This window comes from Hyalella azteca, unplaced genomic scaffold (assembly GCF_000764305.2).
Source record: "Hyalella azteca isolate HAZT.00-mixed unplaced genomic scaffold, Hazt_2.0.2 contig5386, whole genome shotgun sequence".
NCBI classification, from domain to species: domain Eukaryota; kingdom Metazoa; phylum Arthropoda; class Malacostraca; order Amphipoda; family Hyalellidae; genus Hyalella; species Hyalella azteca.
Genome location: NW_025935579.1, coordinates 1,066,580 through 1,080,402, shown reverse-complemented (window position 1 = coordinate 1,080,402; position 13,823 = coordinate 1,066,580). Strand labels below are relative to the sequence as shown.

General features: G+C 38.7%; 2 protein-coding genes across 3 annotated transcripts; one reads left to right on the top strand and one right to left on the bottom strand.

Annotated features, from left to right (window-relative positions):
- The first annotated feature begins 68 nt into the window (after positions 1 to 68).
- On the top strand, positions 69 to 10,320 carry LOC108668949 (zinc finger protein 239). Of its 2 annotated transcripts, none has more exons than XM_018156218.2 (2): positions 69 to 171; positions 8,296 to 10,320. In XM_018156218.2, the coding sequence occupies exons 1-2, from the start codon at positions 86 to 88 to the stop codon at positions 9,431 to 9,433; spliced, it is 1,224 nt and encodes a 407-aa protein (XP_018011707.1). In that variant the 5' UTR covers positions 69 to 85; the 3' UTR covers positions 9,434 to 10,320. The 2 variants fall into 2 exon arrangements, with proteins under 2 accessions (XP_018011707.1, XP_018011708.1); XM_018156219.1 differs by having other exon boundaries at positions 103 to 250.
- LOC108668948 (serine/threonine-protein kinase fused) lies at positions 9,709 to 13,770 on the bottom strand. Its single transcript, XM_018156217.2, has 2 exons — positions 10,871 to 13,770; positions 9,709 to 10,535 (listed from the first exon to the last, which is right to left on the bottom strand). The coding sequence occupies exons 1-2, from the start codon at positions 12,950 to 12,952 to the stop codon at positions 10,332 to 10,334; spliced, it is 2,286 nt and encodes a 761-aa protein (XP_018011706.1). The 5' UTR covers positions 12,953 to 13,770; the 3' UTR covers positions 9,709 to 10,331.
- Between the last annotated feature and the right edge of the window lie 53 nt (positions 13,771 to 13,823).

Genomic DNA, 13,823 nt, shown 5'->3' with positions numbered 1-13,823 from the left:
GGTGTAGAATTATATATATATTTTCACTATTATAAGTTTTAAAAAATTAATAACGAGAGATGCGGATCTGGATCCCATCATTCGCATGTTGAATTGCCGTGGCCTTGATGTTCACACTAATATCTTGTCTCTCGATGAAGCTTGGAAATTTTCTAATTTACCTCGACGAAGGTGAGGCTGGGAGTGGGAAGTGCCTCTGAAACAAGTGTTCCATTTCATTTTATAAAAAGTTTCGTCTCCTGGTTACCTGGTAAGTGACAAAAATCTGTAAGAAGGCTACACACGGACACACCTTTGGTGAGTTTGGGCATCTTTGGATCTCAAAAGACTGTGAGAAGTCATGCTTTATCATTTTATGTAGCCAGAAGCCAGTTTAGTCTAAACTGAGTAGGTAAGTACTAAGTAGTAACAGTAAATGAACTGGACAGAGTAACTGGTTCTCTGATGAATGATGATGTCTGATCTCTGCCTGATTTAGGCTGATTATAGCTGTGAACTGTGTCACTGTGATACCTAGTAGTCTAGTACCTACCTAGGTACGTGGTCAAAGTTTAAATGATAGTGAAAATATCATTGCAGTACCGTACCCAAAAATTTTATAGAATTTTGCCCATAGTGGCAAAGCAGAGAGTTTTTTAGACTCTCCCTCACGGCCTCAAGTTCATTTTTGAGTCCTATATGTAGACCATTAAAGTATCCTGGATACCAGCATTATCATACTTAAGAAATTGGTTTAAATCTTGAGTAAATGAGGAAATTAAAGATGAACTGATTCTAAAAAAGCTCTGGTTTGCCACTATGATTTTGCCTGGCCGGAGCTGAGCGTGCTGTACTGCACTACTGCTGAGTGCTACTTGCTACTATTTCATTGAATTAGCTAATCAATTATAATAGAGATTAGAGATGGGCTTTACATTATAAATTACACAGTATAGTGGCAATTGGTAAAGGAGTTCATTTTTTAATCCTATAAGTTATACTGATAAGTAGACTAGGCTAGGCCTATTAAGTATTTTTGATACCAGAATTAGAATACATAAGAAATTGATTAGCTAGAATGTCAATTAAATGAGTAAATTGAAAAATACAGAAATCTTGCGGTTCCAGATATGGCGGGAAAGCTTTAGTCGCTGCCCTAATCAAGCATTGAAAACATCTGCCTTTAGGGCCGAAACTAGAGGTTTCCCGCCATTTCTGAAACCGCGAGATTTCCGTCAGATGAATTACCTCCTATCCAAATGTTAACAAAAGTGCGATATCGAGCCGCAAGATTCCAAATGTATTGAAAATTCGTCATGTTGAAGCCGCGAGATTTCAGAAACAAATAGAAAAATTCCAATCCTGGCCCTAATGGTAGAAGTTTTCCCATTATTGCTATCTACTGACTGAGAACTGAGTGACAATAGTGGCAAACTAGAGATTTTTTAGAATCAGTTCGTTTTTGATTTACCGTCAACCGGGGCTAGGGTAAACGCGGTATATTCCGACACATTAAGGACGCATCGAGAAATGAAAAACTATAAAAAAACCATATGCGTTACGTAAGTTCTGTTGCCTTCACATGACTCTCAAAACACTTCACTACGCGTCAGCAACAATGAAACGTCACAAAATGTTGCCATATTTATTAAAAAGCCTTTAGAATGGAAACCTACCAAATCCCTATACAGCAATCCCTTGATTAGCACGGTTTTGAATACCGCAGTTTTGATTAACGCGGAAAAAAAATTTGTTACCTACCCTTGATCTACGCGGTGCCAGTTTTGATTAGCGCGACTTTTTTTTCACAATGCATCATTTTCCCGCCTCTAGCCAGAGGTGTTACGTTCGTGCTTATTAGATCTTATGTTATGCCTGTCTCTTATACANAAAGCTTAATATAAAGGAAAAGCTGGAGAGGTGACGGAATTACCTACGATGTCGGAATATACCGCGTTTACCCTACTCGGGACAGTTTTGAACATTTTTTTGTTAATAACTGTTAATAACTTCTTACGATGAAACATTTCATAAACAAGTTTAGGCTCATTTTATAGCTCCTTGTGAGGGCTATCGAATGGCATTGTCAAAAAATTCCATATGCCATTTGTAAGGTGTCAGAAGCAAAAAAAAAGAGTGTCCCGATTAGCCCCTTCGAACGGGGCTGCTAGGGACACTTGGAATATAACTTCATTTTAAAATATTTAAAGCATGCAGAGTGTACTCATCCATTACTAACAGTACTCTGAAGTCCTCCTCTTTTATTGTAGATGATGATGATGTAGAGGTAGAATAAATGACATTTTCTGTGATTTTTATTCATTTTTCCTTTATTGATATGATATTACCATAAACCTTAATTATCGTCAACTGGGGTGACTTTGGCCCCGTTTTTTATTTTGTTTTGCAAACAAAAACGGGGTCCTAACGCCAGGGTCGTAAACAAGGTCATAAACGCCAGAGTGACTTTGGCCATCGTTTATGACCCTGCTTTTGTTTGCAAAACAAAATCAAAAACATTGCCCAAGTCACCCAGTGGCCAAAGTCATCCCAGTTGACAGTACCATATTATTGATGGGATATTCATGCATCCATGAACATGCCATTGAGCATTTACAACAACCTTGTCCACTGCAAGCTTCATATCAGCAGCCTTATTGCATTTTTTCTGTATCTGTAAGCTTAAAGGATGGCTTGTAATTTCACACCATTTTAATTGGGTTAAGTGAATTTACTATAAAAAAATAAAACTCAGTACTCGTTGCATTGAGTGACAGAGAGCGCATTTTCTCGTTGACGAAAACTTGCGGTCACGGACGGACGGACAGACAGACAGACAGACGGACATGGCAAGCACAATAGTGCATTTTTTCCGTAAATGAGAAAATGCGCTAAAAAGATCTTGAAAAATATACCTGAAACACAGAGGAATGTTTTAGTGACAACCATCATATGTTTGGGAGAAATAAATCATAGTTTTGGTCAATTACTTTTCATTCTATGATGCCTGGTGCACAATTCTAAATATGACATTCTATGCACAATTTTGTGATCACTGATGATGCACTAATTTTTCGATAAGTGAACTTTTTTTTTGCTCAGCGAGGTAAATGTATAATATTCTTTGTTTTTAATTGATTGTTTTCTTAACTGGAGCCTTTGATAACTGAGGTTCAATACGGTGAATATATTTTTTACTACAGACCTTAGCAGAAGTAACTTTTCAAAATATAGTTTTTTTACCATTTTTTTCAGGAATTTTTCAAAGCTAGTGAATGTAGTATTTTTGAACTTCCTTTATACCTACTACATAGATAGGAAAAATGTTGATGTTTACGCCACTATATTTAGTTTTGCAATATTCCAATTAGTTTTGCTACTAAAACAGTTTTACGCCGTGTCGGAGGACTGTCCCGAGTTACCCCGCCCGTCCCGAGTAGCCCCGGTTGACGGTATCACTTGTTCAAGATTTCAACCAATTTCTTATGTATGATAAGGCTGGTATCCATGATAGCCTACTTTACTGGTCTACTTATAGGACTTGAAAATGAACTCAAGTGAGAGTCTAAAAAACTCTCTGCTTTGCCACTATGATGAGTCTACTATAATGCACAAGAGATGCAAGACTGAGAGCTCTTACATAAGTTACATTAACATGGTTTTCAATATTTACAGGCTACAGCACTGTTGTGGTCCAGTCAACAGGGGTTCACAAAAGCTATGTGAAGATTAGCTCAATCACCCTAAGATACAATACCTAGCTAAGCCTACCTCCAACCCTGAGAACAAATTTGGGACAATGAAACACAGGTCATTCCTAAACAACACTATACTTAAGCTAAGAACCAAGTCAAGAGCCACTGGTACAGGATAATCCCAAGGGCACCAAATATCCTTCACAGGATAAGCTAGGTAACTACCCTCCAGAGGGAAATCCCTCAGTGGTGACTGCAGTATTCTGTCCAAGAGCCGAATTTTACAATATGGTCCAACTTTGCAGTAAACAATAACTTTAAACAGAACATCCTAACCTGTGACATAAGGGAATCAAAATTACAGTAAGATAAGCAATAGCCTAGAAGTCTTGGTTGGCACGGAGAAAAATAAAGGTCCTGGAAAAGACATAACGATAAATTATGGTGATTTCTCAACCATATACTAGCCCTGGAAGAGCACTCTTTACCTGGTCCATGGATCACCCTGATGTATAGCACTAATGCGGTGTAGTTGCATCACTCTCACAGACACCACAGGCACACCCAAGCACTCCCCCTCACAACGACACCCCAGGTACTTACCAGTCTGGTAGAAAGGTTCCACAGAAGTTTACTGACCACAGGTGATACTGTACTGGGTAGCAGGAACCAGGAACCTCAAGAGAAGCAAGGACTGTCAGGACACTCACTATGTCTCCAAGGGAGTTAAAGAAACCTAGACATTAGCAATAGGACAAGAAAGAAGGGTTACATTGGCTAAATATTAATAATGATTAGGGTCCTTATTCAACTTGGTCACAAGACTAATCTATCAATAAGGTTTGTTAACTACCTGCAAGAAAGTCTGTCTCTGGCTAAACAAGCATATTAAAACAGAGCCTTGGTTGAATATGATCACTGACTAGTGAACTACAGAAAACAAGCACCAATATCAATGTTTCATTCTAGTAAACAATAGTGGAATTGAAGGCGATGGGTGCTAATAATGGGCACACATATGAATAAGTCATCTACTAACACTATCTGCCAATAATTAAACCACTACAATCGCATCACTTGTTGGTTGCACAACTGGTTAACTAAATCACTGGTGGTCTGAAAGTCTAAGCCCCATTGTACTTGAAAGAGTTAACATCAGGCAGGTATTCGTAGTGACTTGCAAATAGGAGTTTAAAACAAGTGTATCCAAATGAAATGGCTAAAGACTTGCTCATGAACAGGACTAACATGCAGCTAGCTCAGTTGGTTAAGTAATGATAACAAAGCCTGGGTTGACATTTAAACAATGAGTTTCAGCAAGGTGATCTTCAAGGAGCTGCAGTTTGGAAGATGAGAAGACTCAGGGCAGGAAGGTCAGGACTGGGCAAGTCTGGGCTCCAGGTCTCCTCAACAACATGCCAGCTGGGTCCCACACCGACTGCTCCTACCAAGTTAACAAAATAACGGGACTAGAGTCTATGGTCTTTGAGGGCAGTTAAAGGGGATGTGTTCTTCAAATCAGGAGTATTTTGGTTTGGATTAAAACAAGCAATAATGCACAAATCAGCAAGAACACAGGACAAATGTCCAAGCAACGTAGCAAGACAAGAAAAGAAAGTACAGTATGGCAAGGCAAACACTTGATATGAGATCTAAAAGTGGTAATGATTCAAATTCAATGTAAAAACAATCATGAAAGTGAATAAAGCAATTCAAAACTGGAACAAGGTGACATTAAACAGGTAACAAAGTAATAAGCAAGTCTTATTGCAGTAAATTAAGTGCAAGAGATTGAAAAGGAAAGGTATATTATTATTCTTGAGTTGATCAAGTCTTAGCAACTCACCCTTAGGGAGCACCTACATTGCTCAGCAAGCAGGAATGGGTTGACAATGACTTCCAGGGCAATGACTTCCAGGGATCTTCTGGCAATGGGTGCAGGTGAGGCAAGCAATTAGGTGCAGACAAGGATCACTAAGCGTGATAAGTGGTGTGCTTACTAAACTTAACTGAGACTCTTAATAGTGCATGCTACACTTCAAACATGATGTTAAGTCAGAAGCACTTGAACTTCTCAGACATTGCATAAAGTTGCATGCTCTAACTAGTGAATTATTGATAGAGAACAACAACACCTGAAACAAATACAAGGGAAGGAAAAATTCATTAATAATAACCGTCACAAAAGCCCTAAATTAAATATAAAGAGCAAACCATATTAGGAAGCATAACCTAAAGTAAGCAATACACCAAAGTGCCAGGAATGAAAAGTAAGAACCTAATAATCTAAGATTAAGCAGGAGGAGCAATATGCTCCTCTTGCTAGGACAATTCATAATGGCTATTATGTCTAAGTACAGTATTTCATCATTATTGGAGCAATATGCTCCTCTTCAATGGAAGTTAAAAACCTAAATTTACAGACAAAGGGCAGAATAATAAAGTAAGTACCTACCTATCTATTCACAATTTCTAATGGATAAGAACTATAGGCAGCATTTAAACTAGGATTCTCTTTAAAAATATACAGTAATTCCAAAATACGCAGCTTAGAAGCACCAGAACTATAAGGTAAAACCCTAGAGTCTGTGTCGGACACTGGAACATTGCACTGTTTCAGTCTGTTTGGCGTGAGTGCGCACAGTCAAATGAGGAGGGCGCAATAGTAACTGCCCAGTCCTATAACCCCTCCCTCTATGCTCAGCGACCCTACTGCAAAAGTTGTGTTTCTCTTCCATACTTTGGCCATGCGTCCAAAGTTATGTCAAGAGAATTAAAAGTTTTGTTTATGAAATACTTCCCGGACATTAATCTTTGTATCTTACTGGTGAATAATTTCAAAATGAGTTCGTTTTTTAGGTACAAAGATATCCTTCCTTCTCATATGCAATCGTCTCTAGTTGTGCATGATGTGCATCTGCGTACGTTGGGATGACGGCACGCAACTTTTACACTAGGGTTGCTGAGCATAGAGGGAGGAGTTATAAGACTGGGCAGTTACTATCACGCCCTCCTCATTTGGCTGTGTGCACTCACGGCAAACAGTGCAATGTTCCAATGTCCGACACAGATTTTGAGGTTTTAGCTTATAGTTCTGGTGCTTCTGATCTGCGTATTTTGTAATCATTGTATATTTTTAAAGAGAAGCCTAGTTTAAATGCTGCCTATAGTTCTTATCCGTTAGAAATTGTGAATAGATAGGTACTTACTTTATTATTCTGCCCTTTGTCTGTAAATTTAGATTTCTAACTTCTGTGTTTTTTTTATTAATTCCGAACTAATTTCCTGCCTTTATCTGTGTTCTAGATTTATTGAACGTACAATGGAGCTGGTCTTCAAAACGTTTTCAATAGAGATATGCTAAATTTTTGTGGTGTTTTCTTTGCTTTTAAATTTCTATTGTTTAATCAAGTGCTGGAATGCTCTTGCTGACATGCATACCATAAAGGAATTCAATGCAGTATCCCTTATTTTGGTTTCACTTCAGTTTAATTTTTGTTTTAAGCCCAGTTTTTGTCTGTCTTGGGGCAATGTTTAAAATTTCTGTGATTGAAAAGTTCTGACAAACTGTGGTCATATTTCAAACAAATCTTGGGCAATGTGATGAGAAATGATTTGACCAATCTTAGACAAACCTTGGACAAATGCAACTAATTTTTTAGGTGATAGTACATCATTCTTAAAATTAACCAAGTTTGATATAATGTGATTCATAATTTTGTGAGATAACATGATTTGTGGGATGATAAGATTTGTGGGATGATGAGATTTGTGTGATGATGAGATTTGTGGGATGATGAGATTTGTGTGATGATGAGATTTGTGGGATGATGAGATTTGTGGGATGATGAGATTTATGGGATGACAAGATTCGTGATAAGATTCAGCATGACTAAAATTGAACAAGATAATGAAAAGTCATGTTCACTTAAAAAAAGAACAAAGAGAAAATTAATCATAACGAATTACAAGAGGTTTTTTTTCCATTACTGTAAGCAACCCATTTCTTTTGGCTAATATCAGAGAACAGATGGTGGACCATTGTCCTGTCTGGTTTTGTTTGTTGTCTCCTATTGCTGTGGTCAGAAACCGTAATTGCTCTATTTTTTTTCATTACCGTACCTATTCCTGTGCAATTATCCAAGTTTGTTTGTTCAGCTCAGAAATAATTTTCTGCCATTTATTTTCAGTCATGTTTTCATCTTATTTACCATGAAATAGTTGTAGGTTTAAAAATATATTTAGAAGGCTCAATCCATTAAAGTTTTTGTTTTATTTTTTAAGGTATGGTACAATCATAAATACTAATTCTATTTTTTCTGTAATTTTTGTATGATTTTATAAATCATTTGATGATGAAAGGCTCATTCCTATATGGCAAAAAAAAAAGATTTATTTTGAGGGACACTTTATTATAATTTTCTTTGCCACCAATAATAAAATGTGAAATGTTAGAGTTCCATGCATTGCTCTTTCTCACAATTGTTTTATAATAATAATACGCTATTGATAATTTTTTGTACCAAAGTCCACTTTAAATAACAGCTTCTGGCTTTTGCTCTTAAGACTACTGGCTTGATATTAAAATTTGTTAGTATTTGACATTAAACCTATTTTTCAGATCATCAGAATACGGCAATCAAATCCGGTCTTCTTGCTTCTATATGGACATGGGTGAATTTCTTGAGATTGGCGATGATGAAGCCGGTCAATCTTTTTCATCGAGGTATCTGGAACAGCTGGTGCCAGATGAAAGTTCCTTGCTCGATGACACTAACTTTATGCAACCTCCGATGGAAATGCCATACTTTGGCAGGGGGCATAAGAAGACGAAGGCTGGCCTCCTGCCTGACAAGCCATACATTTGTAAAATCTGCCACACTCCATTCACCAATTCGTCTAACCTCAAAGCTCATGAGAGAACGCATACCGGTGAGAAACCTTATGTCTGTGATATTTGCAATTTAGCTTTTGTGCAAAGTTCTAACTTGAAGGCTCACCTCAGAACACATACTGGGGAACGTCCTTATTCGTGTGATATTTGTGGTCAGACGTTCTCTCGATCATCACACTTAACGGGGCACAAGAGAACTCATACTGGAGAAAAGCCTTATATATGTGGAACCTGTGGAGAGACTTTTGCGACTAGCACTCATTTACGCAATCACGTCCGCAAGCATTCCACTGTCAATCCATACACATGCAACATTTGTGAGCTGACCTTCCAACACAACGCTCAGCTGAAACATCACATGCGAGCTCATAACGGCGATAGACCGTATAAATGTTGCGACTGTGCCGGTGCTTTTCGTTCAAAAGGTGACTTGAGGAGTCATCGAAAACTTCACACGGATGACCGACCATATATCTGCGGCAAGTGCGGCAAAACATTCAAAACATATCCATATCTATGTAAACATTTGAAGAAATGCGTAATCTCACTAGAGGGAGGAGAACAAAGTCAAGATACGACCGCCCAAAATGAACAACAAGAAATTTTTGGTACTGCTACTGAGCCGGACATGCCTCTGACGTTCATAAAAGAAGAGCCTGTCGATCTCGAATCCTTCGAGCTCATGGACGAAAATGGGCAAATAATATCGTTGAAGGGTCTTCTAGAAGATGGAGCTCAAATTAGAATAGGCGAGATTGATTCTGGTAAACAATCAAGACAATTTGTAGATAAGGGCACAGTGCAAACTTTTGAAACTGTGGCCCAAGGGGACATCCCCGCTTTTCAAATTCATTATAAATTATAGTTATTGTTTTTTTTTGTTCTCATATAATTAAGGTACTAGTTTCCAATTGATAATGTTTGAAAATTATCTTAAATGTCGTGTGTTTTATACAGCAGAAAGACCTTGACAATAAAACCTAAAGAACTTATGCTGAAGGTGGTGCAAACCTATGAATTAATTTTATTTTTAAGTATAATACAATGTTGAAATCTTCATGTCAGAAAACTTAAATTAATTTAATTTTGCCTTTACCAGCGCCTGACTTCGCTAGATTTTGTGGGGTGTAAAATTATTTCGACTTGAAAAACATAGTATATTTTCATATATATATCTTCAGGATAACAAATCATTCAGTTAGATTAGTTATGATACTCTGGTGCGGAAAAAATTCTTCTAACATCTCGGTATTCATTAAACCAAATACAAAATAAGAGGATTAGTAAGAAATTATTTGCAGTTCATGAATTTTTGCAATCTTTGTACTCAAGATTGCGCCACTTCAGTAGATGTAATACGGCGCTTCCCTGGTAATACAATAGAGAGTTGCTAAAAACGTAAAAGTCTTATGAGTATTTCCAAACGAACTTATGGTTTCCGTCAGAATAACTAATATTTTGCTGGTTTAGGCCACAAGAAACGCAAGGATAATTAATTATATCCCTATGAATTTAGTTCATAAATGAACTAGTTACAGTTCAGTTGAACTGGTCAAGACTAACGCTGATCACGCAGAACTAAGCTACTAAAGAGAAACGGCAATGAAGATATTCTATAGCTCACGAAATTTTGAGAATTATGTCTCAAAAGGCAAGTCATAACCATCTACGTATTAAAGTTGTTACAATTTACCCTGTAGACGTTCAATTTGTACGTTATAATTAATGTTTTATAATAAAAACTGCAGACTGGATGGTTTTTATTATGCTGGCTGCTTGAGGAGCGTCGTGTGTTGCTGCAGTCGAGTGAGGGCAAATGACGCAGCTTTACACACGCTGCGGTTGGGATCGTTCTCGAGGTTAATGAGATCACACAGCACCTTGTGCTGTCCTGCCAGCGACCGCGACACCAGGGCGCTGCAACGAGAAGTTAGGTGCGCCAGTAGAGTACTGCAACGACTCCGCACCTGCAAGTTACATCTCACCATAGTCAAATATATAACTTTTGAAAATTTCAATACGGGTAATGAATAACAGGTACTTCATACTTCATGTGAGTGATATTTAGCTGCGATTGTCACGAGGTCTATTCGCAACGTTATTAATACGAAGCATATGAGTGATATGACTACCGATGCAGTGAAATATTACTGCAATTTTATAGAGTTTAAGTTTTATCATTTGTTCTGAAGGAACCATGTTACTTAGAAATTGAGCGTTAGGACATAATATTATTAAAATGTCATAATATTATAACAATTTGAACACCGAAGATCAAGGAAGGCAGATTATAATTTCATACCAAAGCAGCGGTGTGCGTCAATAGGGACATGAGCAGGAATCGTAGGGCGGTTTCCTCTGAATTCTGTTCAGTAGCCGAGACAGGAGCGGCGGCCGCTATAATCGACCGCACTATCCCGTCCAACTCTACTCCCGGAGACGGGTCGTCACTCCGTAAAATTTGCGTCATTATAGCCAGTATACTAGCAAGCAGTTGTGATGATGCCGCTGAACACAAAAGACACTGTCCAAGGATTGTTTGGCACTCGAGTACGCATATTGCTTCACACAACTGGTTCAGAAATCTGGTACTCAAAGGTTGGTCCAGGTGAACCAAGTGGCACACGACTAATAGCATCTGATTAATGGCCTCGATTTGCTCTTTCTCTAGGTCGTCAGAGACGGTTGAAGCAGGAGATTCTTTCTTTACTTGCTTGCACGCGTAAATCAAGTTGCAAACAACCTTATGTTGTAAATAGCCATTACAGATCTCAGATAAAACGTCTTCATCTGGTTTTAGAACGAATGGCAACATAAAAAATATAGCAATTTTTTCGGCGACTTGAAGTGGGCATGTAGAATTCCTCAAAGGAGACACAAACATGGCAAGTTCTCCTGGCTGCGTATACACATCGAAATTTCCGCCCATAACATCGGCAATTGTTTGATGGAGAAAGTGGATCCATTCTTCTTCCTGAATATCTGATTCAATAGCGGCCAACCCCAAAGTTTCGGTTTTCTTCATTGACTGCGTAACAGTTGGAGCGACACTCAAATTTTCTGTTTTGTCGTCTAATAATTCCGATGATACTCTACTGTCTCGCCTGGAAGTACCAGAAGACTTTCTATCAGCGGTACATTGAATATTTTCTGCTGAATTATAATCTTTGCCCTCAGATTGCTTGATTTCAGTGCCCGACATGCATTCAATTTCTCGTTGAGCAGAAGCATTGCTGGTTGCGCTACCGTGAGGAAACCACGTGAGGGTTTGCTTATTTTCGGTTGTATCTTGCAAAACTTCGGGTGAACTAATTTTAGGAAGATTATTGAGCGACGAAGACAACTTTTCTCCGAAGATACTTTCTTTTACTCGGGACTGACAGGCAACTCCAGTTGTATTGTCTTTTGGTGCATCCAGCTTCATTGCCTCTAGGTCAGGCACAACTTGCGCCTCGCTGAAGTATTTTCGGGATAAAGCCTTCGGTAAGAGGTTCGGCTGGCCCATGTTACGAAGGACGAGCTGTTGTTTCTGGTGTTCCTTGACTTGCTGCTGCGACTGCGTCAGAGGAGAAGTGAGAGACGCTATTCGGGGATTGTGTGGCACAACCGTTATACCAGTTGACACCCACGGATGCTGAAGAACATCAGGCCACTCTAAACGTTTGTCCTGGTCTTTCTGGAGTAGGCCTTGCAGAAAATCAACACAGTTCCTAGAACAGCCAGTAGGCCACTGGACGGGTTTTGTGCGGACCATCTCAATGAGATGGACAATAGAATTGGTGCAGAATGGAGGAGTCCCCGTCAGTAACTCGAATAAAATGCATCCAAGAGACCATAAGTCAGCCTTTTGATCGTAAGGTTGTTGTTCTATCAACTCTGGAGCCATGTACAGCGGCGTGCCTTTAATCGATTCCAATACATACGTATTGATTTCCATCTTTTTTGAAAACCCGAAGTCACACAACTTAGCAGTACCAGATTCAGTGAGTAAGATATTCTGGGGCTTTATATCTCGGTGAACAATTCGGTGAGAGTGGAGGTAATACAAAGCAGATACCAAATTACACGCTATACCGCGAACCATGACTTCGTTTAACGCCCCGTTAGCCTGCAGCAACGCACACAGCTGCTGCGGGACATACTCGCTTACGGCCACCACCTCGCGTTCAGTCTCAAACGAGTCTAGCATGAGCACGATGTTTGGGTGGAATAAGCCACGCTGTATCTCGCATTCCCGCCTCAAGCTGATCAGCTCGCTGTCGCCCTTCAAATGTTTCGGGATGAATTTCAGTGCAACTATGCGCTGCGTGTCGCGACATTCGCCTCGAAATACTTTCCCGAACGAACCTTCTCCGATGGCCTCAAGCACTTTGTACCGACCCATCGCAGTCTCCTGTGTTTCAAAAATAGCTGTTTACGATGTTGTAGAAAAATTTCTTGACTGAATCAACACGAATAGTTATGACATCAAGAACTCTGATGAAAATACAATGATGTTAATAATTTTAAAAACGTTCAAGATTTCAACTTCGAGAATGAGTAGTATTAGTAGTTGTAAAATATGATTTGAAAATGACTTTCGCACGAGCGAGCGTATAAAACTAGGAAGCTATCGGCAATAATGATGGGTTGCGAGCGAATTTTCAAACGAAAATGAGGACAATTTAATTGACCGGAATACTTTATATTTCAAGATTGACAACAATGAAACCCGGGATCTTAACAAAGAAGTGGGTGACAATTGTATTATTGTACATAACTAAAAACTGTATGCAACTAAAACAACAATACTATTTTGTCAAAAATTAATAGAAAACTGAAAAGGCTTCAGTCTTTTCGGATGCCGAGTCGCTACTCGGCAAGTAGCGAGTGCACTTCCTTGTGACAAATAAAAATGGTTCAATAAACCCCCTTGAAATTTTTAACCCGCTTGAAAATGTAAGCAATAAAAAATGAATAGCCCAAGCTCCAAACACACAATTTTCTCAGACCAGCTAAACATTCGAAAATGGATTCGCTTAATTTATCAGTAATTATTTTAGACAATATGCTGACCATTTAATTAAACGCAGTCGCATGAGAGGACCGGAGGGTTGCGAATCCCCTAGTGCAGTAGCACTCCTCCGCGGTCTGGCCGGACACTAGCAGCACACAATTTTAGAATATTTTTATACATATAAAAATACTACCGGATTTGTCTGAACTCTGAAAAAAATTTTCGAGTAATTTTTGGTTCAAAATTTTACTGTTGTATC

Coding starts and splice junctions, on each gene's coding strand:
- LOC108668949 (XM_018156218.2), top strand. CDS start 86: ATGTTGAATTGCCGTGGCCTTGATGTTCACACTAATATCTTGTCTCTC. Junction 172..8,295: donor TCTAATTTACCTCGACGAAG/GTGAGGCTGGGA, acceptor CCTATTTTTCAG/ATCATCAGAATACGGCAATC.
- LOC108668948 (XM_018156217.2), bottom strand. CDS start 12,952: ATGGGTCGGTACAAAGTGCTTGAGGCCATCGGAGAAGGTTCGTTCGGG. Junction 10,536..10,870: donor TGACGCACACCGCTGCTTTG/GTATGAAATTAT, acceptor TGTAACTTGCAG/GTGCGGAGTCGTTGCAGTAC.